The sequence below is a fragment of the Nerophis ophidion genome, linkage group LG07 (assembly GCF_033978795.1).
Source record: "Nerophis ophidion isolate RoL-2023_Sa linkage group LG07, RoL_Noph_v1.0, whole genome shotgun sequence".
Taxonomy (NCBI): domain Eukaryota; kingdom Metazoa; phylum Chordata; class Actinopteri; order Syngnathiformes; family Syngnathidae; genus Nerophis; species Nerophis ophidion.
In genome coordinates this window covers 69,532,737-69,549,078 of record NC_084617.1, presented here as the reverse complement: position 1 = coordinate 69,549,078, position 16,342 = coordinate 69,532,737, and the positions used below count along the sequence as shown (strand labels likewise).

At 38.1% G+C, this 16,342-nt stretch overlaps 1 protein-coding gene across 5 annotated transcripts in view; it reads left to right on the top strand.

The window, feature by feature from the left end:
- The window catches only part of mtmr3 (myotubularin related protein 3), a 57,011-nt gene that overhangs the window by 4,402 nt on the left and 36,267 nt on the right, over positions 1 to 16,342 (top strand). For 3 of the 5 annotated variants that reach the window (XM_061907003.1, XM_061907002.1, XM_061907001.1), the window contains exons 2-5: positions 4,981 to 5,055; positions 5,322 to 5,377; positions 7,991 to 8,080; positions 9,955 to 10,071. In XM_061907003.1, the coding sequence (XP_061762987.1) occupies positions 5,375 to 5,377; positions 7,991 to 8,080; positions 9,955 to 10,071 (210 nt within the window). In that variant the 5' untranslated portion in view covers positions 4,981 to 5,055; positions 5,322 to 5,374. Of the gene's footprint in view, positions 1 to 4,980; positions 5,056 to 5,321; positions 5,378 to 7,990; positions 8,081 to 9,954; positions 10,072 to 10,396; positions 10,472 to 16,342 lie in introns of all 5 variants that reach the window. The other 2 variants (XM_061907000.1, XM_061906999.1) reach the window with 1 other exon arrangement.

Sequence of the window (16,342 nt, the reverse complement as noted above, 5' to 3'; positions counted from 1 at the left end):
CAGCACGGTGGTAGAGGGGTTAGTGCAGTATTTTTCAACCACTGTGCCGCGGCACACTAGTGTGCCATGAGATACAGTCTGGTGTACCGTGGGAGATTATAAAATTTCACCTATTTCCGATAAAAATATTTTTGCAAACAAGTAATTATAGTCTGCAAATAATGTGTTGTTGTTAGGGGCGGCATGGCGTAGTGGGTAGAGCGGCCGTGCCAGAAACCCAATGGTTGTAGGTTCGCTCCCCGCCTGTTGACATCCAAATCGCTGCCGTTGTGTCCTTGGGCAGGACACTTCACCCTTGCCCCGGGTGCCGCTCACACTGGTGAATGAATGATGAATCAATCAATGATTATTTATACAGCCTTAAACCACTACTATCTCAAAGGGCTGCACAAATCATAACACAAACAACCACGACATCCTTGGTAGAGCCCACATAAGGGCAAGGAAAACTCACACCCAGTGGGACGTCGGTGACAATGATGACTATGAGAAACCTTGGAGAGGACCGGATATGTGGGCAGTACCGGAAGTAGAAGACGATGTGCGCGTGACGTCACGGGTTGTAGAGCTCCTCACATCCTCACATTGTTTATAATCATAGCCACCAGCAGCAAGAGCGGTTCGGACCGAGAAAGCGACGATTTCCCCATTAATTTGAGCGAGGATGAAAGATTTGTGGATGACGAAAGTTAGAGTGAAGGACAAGGGGAAAAAAAGGCGATTGCAGTGGGAGCGATTCAGATATTTTTAGACACATTTACTCGGATAATTCTGGGAAATCCCTTATCTGCCTATTGTGTTGCTAGTCTTTTAGTGAGTTAAATAGTACCCGAAAGTCAGAGGGGTGTGGCCACGGGAGTGTTAACGCCAGAGTCTCTGAGGGAAGTCATGGCAGCTGCAGCAGGACACAAGCTCCGCTGATCTCCGGTAAGAGCCGACTTATTACCACAATTTTCTCACCGGAAAACTGCCAGTTGACATGTAGTCGGGATCCATGTTCGCTTGACCGCTCTGATCCATAGTAAAGCGTCACCTCCGGGAATTTTAAACAAGGAGACACCGTGTGTTTGTGTTGCTAAAGGCGAAAAGCTTCCCACTTCCATCTTTCTAATTTGACTTCTCCATTATTAATTAAACAAATTGCAAAAGATTCCACTACACAAATGTCCAGAATACTGTTTAATTATGCGATTAAAGCAGACTACTTATAGCTTGGATCGGGCTGGAAAATAATTTCCGGTACAACCCGAGACGTCAAACTCACGCGTCGTCATACGAGTCATCATACTGCGACATTTTCAACACGACACTTCGCGGGAAGTTTAAAATTGCAATTCAGTAAACTAAAAAGGCCGTAATGGCATGTGTTGCAATGTTAATATTTCATCATTGATATATAAACTATCAGACTGCGTGGTTGGTAGTAGTGGGTTTCAGTAGGCCTTTAAGCGGCCTACTTGAAATGGCGGCAGCAGCGCAGCGGCTGCAGCGTAGCGGTTCTTTTGAAGGCTCGTAAAATCAAAACTGCAGCAGTTAGAAAAACTTTTTGCGCACCTTTTAATCAGAAGGGTTCAATCTCTTTCCTGTGCGAGTTTGAAGCCGACAACAATTGCGCTCAGAGGAGATAATGTTTGAAAAAAGGTGACGGGTTTTTACAAAACTTTTGTTTTGAAGGGGTAATTGCCAACTTCCTGTTGATTTTTGCTGAAGGGTGTAAATGAATTAAATGTAGGTCTAAGTGAGACCTACATAGAGGTTTTTGTTCCATGTCTCTCCGACATTCCTACAGGAAGTTACAAGCAGTTTTGTCTTGTGTTTTCTTCCTGGGAGCAGTTTTATCTGTGTTTTAATCCTAGGGGGCGCTAGAGCGCAATTTTAAGTTTTGGAGTTTTTTTTTTTTTTCCTAGATCGCAATTTTCGCCAGTCCTGATTTGTGTGTCCAGTTTGGTGAGTTTTGAAGCATTTTAAGGGGGTCAAACTACAGCTCAAAGAGGCAAAAATTAAATTTTTTAGGAAACTTCTGTTTTGAAGGGGTGTTTGCCAACTTCCTGTTGTTTTTTTTTATGCTGAAGGATGTAATTTTATGAAATGTAGGTCTAAGTCAGACGGAAGTTACAAGCAGTTTCAACGGGTCGTCTTGGTCTCATGATGACTGATGAGTAGTCCATCCATCCATCCATTTTCTACCACTTATTCCCTTCAACCGCGGGGTGCGCGGGAGCAGATCTCAGCTCCAATCGGGCGGGAGGCGGAGTACAAAAGTACAAAGCGGTAGGAAATGGATGGTTAGAATATAGATAGATAGTACTTTATAAGAGTTCCTTCAGGAAAATTAAAATTCCAGCAGCAGGGTACAGAGCTCAGATCAATTTTAGAAAGTCAAAAGTAAATAATGGGGGTAAAATAGGTTCTTAACCCTGAATGTACATTGAAAATACACGCTACCCTAACTCAAAACGCCGGATATTTTAGGCATTTAGGAAGCTCCGCCCGGACAGCCCGCCAAAGAGGACATGTTCGGGGAAAAGAGGACATATGGTCAGTCTAATTTAGATAGATAGATAGTACTTTATTGATTCCTTCAGGAAAATATAAATTCCAGCAGCAGTGTACAGAGTTGAGATCAATTTAAAAAATGAAAAGTAAATAATGGGGGTTACAAATTGGAAAAATATTACAATAAGAATAAAAATAAAAAGCAACAATGGGAATACAAATATAACAGTAAAATAAGAATTTAACCAGAGAAACTAGGCAGTAGTGAACATGTTATGAAAAAGTATTGCACTGTTATTGTTTTGCATCCCCTGTCATCCATTGCTTGTGTTGTAAGTCCAGTTTGTTCCATTGTTTTACTCCGCATGCTGACACACAAAAACCTTTACTATTGGTTGTGTGTTTTGGTAACGCTTTAGTATTGGGGAACATATTCAAAGTAACAAATAATTAAGAGTTATTTGTACACTAGGGGAACATATTCTAAGCAAAAAAAAACTTAATTTACAGTTATTTGGGTAGGGTTAAGGTCATACATATACATATATGTATGACTTTGTATAATAAGGCAATGCAGAATAAGGCATTAATAAGTACTTAATAATGACTAATTAAGTGCAAATATGTTACTAATGTGCATGTTAATAAGCAAAACATTAATAGTGAATATTACTAAAGTGTTACCCATGTTTTAAATGGTTTGTTAAATGGTTCTCCTGCGATTGCCGTGCTGGTAATGATTTAATCCCGTTGCAACTCGCTGTGGTCGACCTGTCGACGAAGCCGTCTGTGTAAGAAGTGCTGTCACTTCTTTCTTTTTTTTTTTTGCAATTAACCAGCTCTTTTACTTTCGGAATAATAACCCGACAACTGGCGAGGAATTATTTGTGCCGTTTGGCGGATAATGTTGCACCCCTGCGGTGCGTGGTGGCATGTGACGGGGACCGCAGGACCGGTAAAGCTCTAAGGGGCTTAGCTGTGTGACTCTCCACTTGGCTCAGACTAGCGATGGTACTTCGGCTCTTTGACTAGGCTCACTATAAAGAGCCGAATCTTTATATCAGTGGCGGGCCATGCGCTTCCCACCTTGGTCTTCAGTGATGTCCAACTTCAATAATTACCTACATACATATACTGTATAAACATATACAGTGGGCAAAAAAGTATTTAGTCAGCCACCGATTGTGCAAGTTCTTCCACTTAAAATGATGACAGAAGTTTGTAATTTTCATCATAGGTACACTTCAACTGTGAGAGACAGAATGTGAAAACAAAATCCAGTAATTCACATTTTAAAGAATTTATTTGTAAATTATGGTGGAAAATAAGTATTTGGTCAACCATTCAAAGCTCTCACTAATGGAAGGAGGTTTTGGCTCAAAATCTCACGATACATGGCCCCATTCATTCTTTCCTTAACACGGATCAATCGTCCTGTCCCCTTAGCAGAAAAACAGCCCCAAAGCATGATGTTTCCACCCCCATGCTTCACAGTAGGTGTGGTGTTCTTGGGATGCAACTCAGTATTTTTCTTCCTCCAAACATGACAAGTTGAGTTTATACCAAAATGGATACATGGATGATACAGCAGAGGATTGGGAAAATGTCATGTAGTCAGATAAAACCAAAATAAACCTTTTTTTTTTTTTTTTTTTTTTTTTTCACATTCTGTCTCTCACAGTTGGAAGTGTACCTATGATGAAAATTACAGACCTGTCATCATTTTAAGTGGGAGAACTTGCACAATCGGTGGCTGACTAAATACTTTTTTGCCCAACTGTATATATATATAATATATATTATACAGGACTGTCTCTGAAAATTAGAATATTGTAATAAAGTCCTTTATTTTCTGGAATGCAACTAAAAACATAAATGTTTTTCAAGCCTTTTATTATTTTAATATTGCTGATTATGGCATACAGCTTAAGAAAACTCAAAAATCCCATTTCAAAAAATTAGAATATTTCCTTAGACCAAGTAAAAAGAAAAAGATTTATAACAACAAAACAAAATCAAACATTTGAAAATGTCAATTAATGCACTCAGTACTTGGTTGGGAATCCTTTTGCACGGATTACTGCATCAATGCGGCGTGAAATAGAGGCAATCAGTCTGTGGCATTGCTGCGGTGTTATGGATGCCCAGGATGGTTCAATAGCGGCCTTTAGTTCGTTTGCATTATTGGGTCTGGTGTCTTTCAGCTTCTTCTTCACAATACCCCACAAATTCGCTATGGGGTTTAGGTCAGGGGAGTTGGCAGGCCAATCGAGGACAGTAATGCCATGGTCAGTACACCAGTTACTGCATTACAGAACTTAAAGGACTTTATCACAATATTCTAATTTTCTGAGACAGTCCTGTATAATTGGCCTCACATGCACCACCGTCTCATAACGATTGCCTATATATAAGTTGCTGTGGTTATTTTGGTGATGGTAGGAATGTTTTAATTTAATTTAATATCTGCTTTAATTTCCACAGATTTCCATGTCTTTCTTGTGAACACCTTAAAGCAGATCATCTGGACTACATATTGTCCATCGCTGATCACCTGTGGTAAGACCAAACAACATTACATCACTGTATGAATGTATACATTGCAGCCTAAAACAGTTAATGGCATCAACGCTGCTGTAAAACTGCTATTGCTTCCCAACTTTAAAGCCAAATGCCTTAAAATTAGACTGAGTGTAAGATAGAATATGACTATTTTCTAAGAATATTGCAGATCTTGCTTTGTTGCATCATACATGCAAGACACTTGCAATGTTTCTGTAATGCTTGCTTCGGGTTTCTAAAATGTGTATTTTCTTTTTGCACAGGCTGGTGCAGGCCAGGCTTCCCAGTTGGGTGACCCACACTCCTTCACAGGGCCATGGTATGGAATTATTTTTTTTTTTACTATGGAGATTACTGTGCTGTAGTATGCTGTGTGTGGGATTGCAGCCTTTCTATTGATGTACATTTTGTATCGGTTGGTAAGACACAGTTATAAAAACAACCACTGTGTCGAAGTTTGCTTAAGGCGCCTTTGTAACTAAGCAGTGCACCCTTTTTTTTAACAATTTTTTTAAGATGCAGTTCTTTTCAAAATTATTGCATCATGTTGTGACCACAATAACAGATTTGTGTGATAAACTGTTTTTGGGTGACGTCTCATGCTCGTTTTCCTTGCTGTTGATCTAAGCATGCTTGATCATCCAGCTGCATTGACTTTGTCTGTCAGCTTGTCTCACATGCAGCCGTTTATTCTGCACTAGGAGGCTGCAATAACAGTCTTTTGTATGTCCGCATCTTGGTCTACCTTTAATCTTTTTACAAAATATTCTTAATGAACAAAGCACCATAGATTCTGTCAGCTGAGAGGCATTTTCTTAAAAAATGCTGTTCTCCAAGGCCTGTGATTTACGTTCTCATCAACAAACTGTGCATTCCTAGGGCTACTGGATGATTTCAAACATCCGACTCGTATATGTGCAAGCTGCCTTATTTAAGCAATAACTATAATCTGATTTAGCCAACCATAAAAACCATGTAGGGCTTTTCGCACTCTTGATTATGAAATTGATTATGGTAGGGTATACGTCATTATTTTGCTCTGCAAGTTAATAAACAAAACAAGCCGCGGGATGAAAATGGCCCACAGGTCAACACCTCTGTTTAAGGCTTGGCAGTTTTGATTGTTGATATTTGATCGCAATTAATTTGAGTTTGATTACAGCGATCAGTTGTTTGCATATTTCCTTGATCAAACATGGCGGAAAAGTTAGTCAGAAGATACCGCAGTAGTAAACATTAGAGAAGCAACTGTGTTTGGTATAATTTGGCACGGAATAATTTACCTTTATTGACCATAATCCTGTGTGTGTGTCTGTGAATGTGTGCTTGTGTTTGTATACTTTGCATGCATTTGCGTGAAAATGTGTGCGCGAACATCCACCTTCGCGAAAGTCAGTGTCCTCACGACGTAATTAATGTTCCGTCGTGTTGTGCCTCGTCCCCTTACGCATCTGGAAGTGCAGCCCAGGAGAACAAAATAAAGAAATATGACTAAAACTAGCATAGAAGTTGAAACATAACATTTAAAAGGGGTTGGTGCACTAATTGTAAGTGTATCTTGTGTTTTTTATGTTGATTTAATACAAATAAAAAAATTTTAAAAATTATTCTGCGGCCCGGTACCAATCGAGCCCGGTGGTTGGGGACCACTGCTTAAAGCAGCTGTGGCTTCAAATGTAGCTTACCACCACCATGTGTGAATGTGGAGTGGATGAATGATGGGTTTTCAGTTCTCACTGTAATGCGCTTTGACTGTCGAGAAAAACGCTATATAGAATTTAATCAATTTTTATTAAGTCTGAGATGCAGACTGTTTAATGTTGTATAATTTATCTTAACTTCTTATATGTATGTGGAATTGTCCTTTAAAAAAATCAAGAGGGTCTTTGCATCCTTTCTGTTGAACCAGTCAGTGTCACACTTGGTACCAATGCTAGTGGACTTTAACAGCCACATGTCAAAGTAGTTGAATTGCAGCGAATAGTGAAACTACTGTACTGTACATGCTTATTAGAACATACCAAATAAACTAACACATGATTAAAACATAACCTTTGACTTCACAATTTCCTACTAGGGTTGAGACAAAATATAGATTAGGTTGCTTTTAAGCCTTTTTAGTTTCACTAAAAATATCAAAATGCGCCCCACGTCCTTTTGATTGTTTAATATGCAAAGGTTTGGACAACACTGTTTTAGACATTGCTTAACTTTAATAGGGTACTGTATTTATAAATGGTTGATTAATATAGGCTAGTAAGGTAAAGTTTCATACCTGACATGTTTCGGCTACCTTGCTTCTGCAGCCTTCATCAGACGTGTCACGTGGTGTTAGCGTAACGTGATCTGTGGCGTGTTATATGGATTGTTCCGTCCCACCTGAAGTGGGGGGATGGCGGTGTCCCCTGGTGTGCGTTGTGGGTAAGGCGGGGCGCCCCCTGTCATCTGGATGTCTACCAAGTTTCGGCTACCTTGCAGAAGCAAGGTTACCGAAACTTGTCAGGTATAAAACTTTACCTTAATAGCCTATATAAATCAACCATTTATAAATACACATCAGTAGGCTGAATGAAACCCTTCAACATAGGGCAGTATATTATTTTGAAGTATTTTTAATATTTGCAATTATATTAACTCATGTAGTTTATGGATTGGCAGTCAGCTAAGACATTGAACGCCAAATGAATACAGTTAGAACTAATTGTGTGCCGGCACCAAGGTTGTCTATTCAAAGGCCAAAGAAAGTGGTGAAAAAAGCCTCCTTTCTCTTACCAAATGACGCAATGGACATATAGTACTTCAACCCTAACAGTTTATGCAAACCAACCGCATGTTTGTCAGTGTGACTGCCAAGTATTCCGTGTAAATGCGCCTCCAGAGCCATATAATACAGAGAGAAGTCTGTGGCTGTAACAGGTATTTTTGTGTGTAGGAGGAAGAGGTGCAGAAGAGCTTAGAGTGTATCCAGGCCAATCAGATTTTCCCCAAGAAATCCCCTGTCCTGGAGGAGGACAACATGCAGGTGAGGAATCATCGCCCTTCACTGCTTTTCTTGTACTGTTAACACCCAGTCAACCTGCTATTATACAGAAATATGTAAGAAAGTCACCTCTTAAAAATGTTTTTTCGTTCAGTTTGTATTCAGACCCTGAAGTGTAAAACCATAGAATATTACAAATGTGTTGCCAAGAAACGCTGTCATTTTGTCAAAATCCCTCACTACGTTTGCATCAAAAGACAACGTTGGATAGTCTGAGTCCTCTGTTCAGAGGGATGTCCTTTTTCAAATAGTAGCTCTTCTTCTCTGTCCTGTTGTGGACTATCCTCGTTTTTAAATAGAGAATCTTATCTGGTGAATCTCATTTCTTTGTTTTGCCAAGACATTCCTATGCTTCTGAACTTGTGGACACAATTTGTGGAAGGTCCATCTCTGTTCCAGCATGACAGTGCTGATGGGTTTAGTGACACTCAGAAGTGTAAGAAAACAAAAAATAACAATTGGACAGCACATTTATAAATATCAGCTGACTCTTGAATGTTTAAACATTTAAAAATGTTAGATTTTTTTATTAAGCAATCAACATTTATCACCACATTAACACAAACAAAAGTACTAAAAAATGGTACCATATTGACCAGCAAATATGGGGAAATGGTACTGTATCAGTCAGCTGAATGTTGAATGAAAAAACATTTTTAAGATGTTTGATTATTTTATTAAGCAATTAACATTTATCACCACATGAACACACACAAAAGTACTAAAAATTGATACCATATTGACCAGCAAATATTGGGAAATGGTACCGTATCAGTCAGCTGAATGTTGAATGTAAAAACATTTTAAGATGTTTGATTATTTTATTAAGCAATTAACATTTATCACCACATGAACACACAAAAGTACTAAAAATTGGTACCATATTGACCAGCAAATATTAGGAAATTGTACTGTATCAGTTAAAATGTGAACGGTACCCACCCCTAGTTAATACTAATACCTAGTAATAACACAAAAAATGTTTTTCAAATATATTTAATGCAAAATAGACACCTCGTACTCCTCCACATTACCCACCACTACTAATAGGTAATGCCTGTGGGAAACAGTACTATTAACACATTTCCTTTTCTAAAAATGTAAAGTATAGTAATGCTAGACTGTAAATGTTAATTTTGGCCTTAAATATAGTAAACACTGGTAAAATACTAAAACGGGGATACTGTGTAGTGATCCACATGCTGTAAGTCAGGGATTCTCAACCTTTTCTCAGTGAAATTTTTTTAAATCAAGTATCCCGTAATCAGAGCAAAGCATTTTTGGTTGAAAAAAAAGATAAAGAAGTAAAATACAGCACTATGTCATCAGTTTCTGATTTACTAACTTGTATAACAGTGCAAAATATTGCTCATTTGTAGTGGTCTTTCTTGTTGAATTATTTGGGAAAAAAAGATATAAAAATAACTAAAAACTTGTTGAAAAATAAACAAGTGATTCAATTATTAACAAAGATTTCTACACAAAGAAGTAATCATCAACTTAAAGTGCCCTCTTTGGGGATTGTAATAGAAATCCATCTGGATTCATGAACTTAATTCTAAACATTTCTTCACAAAAATAGAAATCTTTAACATCAATATTTATGGAACATGTCCACAAAAAAAATCTATTGTTGCATTTCTTTTCACAGTTTATGAACTTGCATTCATATTTTGTTGAAGTACTATTCAATCAATATATTTATAAAGGATTTTTGAATTGTTGCTATTTTTAGAATATTTTTAAAAATCTGACGTACCCCTTGGCTTACCTTCAAGTACCCCCAAGAACCACTGCTGTAGGTGATCAGACTGTCTCTGTGGTCTTTGAAATGTTACATTTCCTGCTGTTGCAAGGTGCCCTTTCCTGAGCTGCATGGGGAGTTTACGGAGTATGTGGGGAGAGCAGAGGATGCCATCATTGCAATCTCCAATTACCGCCTACACATCAAGTTCAAAGAGTCTGTTGTCAACGTAAGTACCACTGGAAAAGTCATGAAGTTTGTTTAAAAGGTACACGAGAGTGAGAATGTCGCGCAGCAAAAAAAAAGCAGAGGTGTCCTTGTTGCGAGTGCCAAAATGCGCTATAATTTTGTGAATGGACATGGCATTGTGCAGCCATGGTGCCAGCGTCATTGTGACCAAGTGGCTCAGAGCTGATCTGCGCTGGCAGCAACATCACATGACTCCTCACCACCTCAAATTGTGCACTCACTCTCTGCACTAGCTGTTGCCATGGCTGCGGCCATTCCAGAGGGGATGCGTAACAGTCACACTCTTTCTCTCTGTCTCATTTCAGCTAGTTAAAACGGAAGCTAGCTATGTTGCCAAATCATGGCGGCGTTCTACGGTAGATCCTCTTTCGCCAATTCAGGTGTACATTTCCGCACTTGCAACCAAAACTGCTTTCACGCTTCTGCAAAATCATTTTTTGGACACCAATTCTAACACACACTTTGTAAATGTAGTAAATGTTCACTTGTGTCGTGTGAGTGCACAAGATAAGGGAACATGTTTCATTCAGATAACCGTGCTGCTGACTTGTCACAGTGGTGAGAGTTGTGTAATGGCAAGTCATACTCAACACTTTTTCTAGTTTCACTTCTGCCTCAGTACAATAAACAACAAGAGGAAATATACAGCTGAAGTAATACTCTTCAACACTTTTTCTAGTTTCACTTCTGCCTCAGTACAATAAACAACAAGAGAAAATATACAGCTGAAGTAAACAGAATCTAGAATGGGTTCACATACAGTTAAGGACAGCATTTTTTTCAGGAGAGAATGCACAGAAGATAATACAAATAGTAACAGAAGAAATTAACAAATTAAAAGGATGGTTTAACAAAAACAGACTATCGTTGAATCTCAGTAAAACTAAAATGATGCTATTTGGTAACCATAGAAGAGAAAGTCAAACACAAATAGCAATAGACGGAATAGAAATTGAAAGAGTAAATGAAACCAAATTTCTAGGTATAATGATTGATGATAAATTGAAGTGGAAATCTCATGTAAAAAAATATACAACATTAAGTAGCAAGAAACGCGTCAATAATGAATAAAGCAAAACATGCTCTAGACCAGGGGTCGGGAACCTTTTTGGGTGAGAGAGCCAAAAAGCCAAATATTTTTAAATATATTTCCGTAAGAGCCATAAAATATTTTTTTTAACACTGAACACAACTAAACACGTGCATTTTTAAGTAAGACCAACATTTCTAGAGTATAATAGGTCTCTTATTCTTTGTAATGACAGTTATTCTGAAGCTAACTGTGGAGGGGGCGTGGCCTGCGGGCCTGCAGCGACAGGTGCGTAGATGGCCCACCTGGGCCTTGTTATCTAATCACCTGTCGCTCTGTTATAAGCAGCAGCCAGGAGGAGAGACTGGGTTGGGGCTGGAAATACTATTGCTGGAAAGAAACTGAGAGACTTATTGAAAAATAAAACAATATTTTAACCCTGAAACAGGCTCTCATGTCGGTGCTTGGGGGTCTGAAGAACCCCCAGGAGGGCAAGCTCCACCCTAACCAATAATAAATAAATAACTTCTTACCATTAACGCAACTTCTTGAACAGGTGCGGTAGAAAACGGATGGATGGATTAAAAATGCATAAGAATGTTTTATATTTTGAACATTATTTTTAACTCTGTGATTACAAGTGGAATTATTCATTACTTATCGTGTTAAGCAATGTCAGCTCAGATTTATCAGAGAGCCAGATGCAGTCATCAAAAGAGCCACATTTGGCTCTAGAGCCAGAGGTTTCCTACCCCTGCTCTAGACCAAAAATCACTTCATATTCTCTACTGCTCGCTAGTGTTACATATGAGTTATTGTGTAGAAATATGGCGAAATAACTACAAAAGTACACTTCATTCATTAACGGTGTTACAAAAAAGATCAGTTAGAATAATACATAATGTTGGATATAGATAACATACAAGCCCTTTATTTATCGAATCAAAGACACTGAAATTCCACGACATAGTGAATTTGCAAACAGCTAAAATGATAAACAAAGCAAACTATAACCTGCTACGCAAGACTATACACCAATTTTTTGCAAAAAAAGAGGAGAAATTTGATCTTGGAGAAAAATGTAATTTAAAACATGCATGTACAACACTTAAGACCTTCAGTATATCAGCATGAGGAATTAAATTATGGAATAGATTAAGCAAAGCAATCAACTAATGTACTAATATGATCCACTTCAAGAAACTCTTCAAACTTAGTCTTTACAAAGTACAAAGAAGGAGAACCATGATTAACATTCTGAATTAATTTCATGCATCCATTCATTCATTCTTCCTCAAAATAATCTTACTTATGTCATCATATAAAATATAACTTACTTCACCAATTATTATTTATTTATTTGTTTTATTGTGATTACGTATGGAGTATATTATGAATAAATTGAGAACAGGAAGTGAACAAAAGTTTTAGCAACTGTCATGTAAAAGAAAAGGGGTAGGATTAAATAAGCTCTGCTTCTTCCTATTCCTTTTCGAACATGTTGAAAAGAGAAACTGGAAATTGTGATGTATCATGTTGTATGCTTGCATGTTCGAAATGAACTCAAATTCCAACTCAAAATTACGCCAAATTTTAAGTTTAAGTAAATCTGTAGCTTTTGTCTAGAAAGGATACAAGTGGCAAAAAAGTTTTGTTACAGCTATTGATAAAATCTTAGCTACTCTTCTTGTTTTTTTGCACTAGTCTAAAGAGTATTAATACCCTCTAGCACAGGGGTAGGGAACCTATGGCTCGCGAGCCAGACGTGGCTCTTTTGATGACTGCATCTGGCTCTCTGATAAATCTTAGCTGACATTGCTTAATATGATAAGTAATGAATGATTCCACTTGTAATCACAGTGTTAAAAATAATGTTCCAAATATAAAACATTATCATGCATTTTTAATACATCCATCTGTTTTCTACCGCACCCGTTTCAGAATTTGCGAAATGGTAAGAAGTTATTTATTTATTCTTGGTTAGTGAGGGGCTTGCCCTTCTGGGGTTAGTCAGACCACCAAGGACCAACATGAGAGCCTGTTTCAGGGTTACAATATTGTTTTCTTTTTCAATAAGTCTCTCAGTTGCTTTCCAGCAATTGTATTCTTCTCTTTCGTTTTCCTCGCACTCTGGCTCCAGCCCTAACCCCGTCTCCCCTCCTGGCTGCTGCTTATAACGGAGCGACAGGGGATTACATAACAAGGCCCAGGTGGGCCGTCTACGCACCTGTCGCTGATTTCGAGGCCGGTCCTGGCACACCCCAGTTCGCTGCAGGCCACGCCCCCTACACAGTTGGCTCGAGAATAACAATGTTATTACAAAGAATAAGATACTTATTATACTCTAGAAATGTTGGTCTTACTTAAAAATGCATGTGTTTTAGTTTTGTTCAGTGTAAAAAAAAATATTATATGGCTCTTACAGAAATACATTTTAAAATATTTGGCTTTTTGGCTCTCTCAGTCAAAAAGGTTCCCGACCCCTGATCTAGCACATTATTATATACTTCAAATGTAGTACATTAAATACAGTATGCATGTATTATTGTTTTTGTCACAAATATTTTTGTTTGCCATTTGTGTCATTTCATTAAGCAAATCCACTTAATATCATCAAACGATTTGCACTAAGGTAGACTTTAATAGTCTAAATGCATGTTGTTTTCAGAGGTTTTATCTCTTGAGGTTCAGGTAAGTTTAAAGTTGAGGCACACAATAACTCTGTTCTTTTATCTGTACATATTTGTATATTTTGATCGTACGTGTACTATTGTAACCCTTTTTTTGTATGAGTACATTAGTAGTATTTCTCACTGGACTGAAATCCATCTGTGGCATTGGGGTGCTCGATGACATCATTTCGTAACTTGCATATTTGGCTATGGCGCATGTGATTTTTATGGACGCTTTGACACCAATTTGTATTTTAAAGAGTGGAAATAATTGTGGACTTGGAAGAGAATTGGGTTTTGGTAATACTTTGGTGTATGATATACACAAGATATAGTACTGTTATTGTTTTGTCATCTTAATAAAATAAGCTCAATGTCTGCAACTTTTATGCTTGCAAACTGATTATTAATATAAACAATGGCAGGAAGTACACTTGCATATAACATGTCCTAAAATAGCATGTGCAGGTTAGCCGTAATAGCTAATTTGTTTGGCAATCAGATGCTATTTACTAAGTAAACAGAGCTGTCATTCGCACTGTGATGATGTCAGAACATCAATAAAACATCACAAGCTGAAAAGCCATTAATGCTACAGTTATATCTCTTCAAGCGATGACTCCTGCATCGATAGAAAGTGGCACGCAAAACGGAGCTGGATGTTTGAGGATCATACACGAAAGAAAAAGAACGTGGCTGAGAGATTAACATTACTGAAAAACACTTTCGAAGTAAAGGGTTTCAGATGAACATGGCAAATTCTTAACAGGTAGCATCATTTCTTATTGTGGTTGTCCAAATGTATTTATACCGGGTCGCAACAAATATGGAGTGGTTATAAATTATTAATTGGATTAATAAGCTGAATAATTGGTAGTTATAATTGAGCACAAATACGCACAAGATAATTTTAGTTATTATTTTCAATCACTAGTCCAGATTTGTTTAGCTGACAACAGTGAGTTGTATTTTACCCAAAGCTGTACATGCATCCCTGTGTTTACTGTAGCTTCTTTATTACGTGCTGCTAGTTAGCCTTTGGTTGCAGGCTTACACTGCTCAACTGTGCTCACATCACACTTACCAAACGTTCGCTCTCACACATTTAGACTACGTTTTTACACTGCAGGCCAAAGTGGCCCAAATCAGATTTTCTTTTTTTTAGATGAATTTTTTTCCAACTGTTTTCACTGCAAGTAAATGTGTTTTTTTATCAGACTCCAATATAAACGTGCACAGGGCCCAATTTGGCCTCAACGTCACCTGAATGTGCACTTTAATAGAGTGAAAACAAAGGAAGTTGACCGGGAGGAAGTCGCTAGCTACTATTACAAAAATAATAAAGAAGCCGCAACACCTTAAAAATTACTGTTTTATGTGAAAGTAATATTTTGTATGAATTGCTGTATTAGTGTAATATATAGAGATGTCCGATAATGACTTTTTTGCCGATATCCGACATTCTGATATTGTCCAACTCTTAATTACCGATTCCGATACCTACCGATACATACAGTCGTGGAATTAACACATTATTATGCCTAATTTTGTTGTAATGCCCTGCTAGATGCATTAAACAATGTAACAAGGTTTTCCAAAATAAATCAACTCAAGTTATGCTACAAAATGCCAACATGGCACTGGCATATTTATTATTGAAGTCACAAAGTGCATTATTTTTTTAACATGCCTCAAAAGAGCAGCTTGGAATTTGGGACATGCTCTCCCTGGGAGAGCATGAGGAGGTTGAGGTGAGGGACTAGGGGTAGCGGGGGGTGTATATTGTAGCGTCCTGGAAGAGAAGAGAAGAGAATAGAATAGAATTGAATAGAGTTTTATTGTCATTATTGCAGTGAACAGGTTCAAAGAACAACAAAATTAGAGCAGATCCCCTAAGGTGCATATACAATATGGTAATATAAATAGTAAAAAAAAGAGATAGAAATAAGAGATGTATCTATATATATGTATATATATCCACACACATGCATATATGCATACATATGAATATATATACACATATACATATATTATTGCACATTATAGTCCGAAAAAAAAAAAAAAAATTAGAAGCCATGACACATGAGGACATGGACATATTGTGCTCACTCATCGCCTGTTTAATGCTACTATGGCTCTTGGGTAAAAGCTGTTTTTTAGTCTATTTGTGCCAGCTTTTAGCACCCTATAGCGTCTGCTCGAGGTTAGCAGTTCTAGGTGGCAGTTCCCGGGGTGGAATGGGTCTTTCAGGATGGTCTGTGCTTTCCTGAGACAGCGGGAGCTGTACAGGTCAGCCAGGGAGGGGAGGGGGCATCCGATGATCTTCTGGGCGGTCTTTAGGACCCTCTGGAGCGCCGTTCCCTCTGCGGCCGTGCAGCTGCTGAACCACTGCAAGGGGTTTTGGGTACTTGTTCTATTGTTTTTATATTGTGATACGGTGCGGATGTTCTCCCAAAATGTGTTTGTCATTCTAGTTTGGTGTGGGTTCACAATGTGGCGCATATTTGTAACAGTGTTAAAGTTGTTTATACGACCACCGTCAGTGTGAC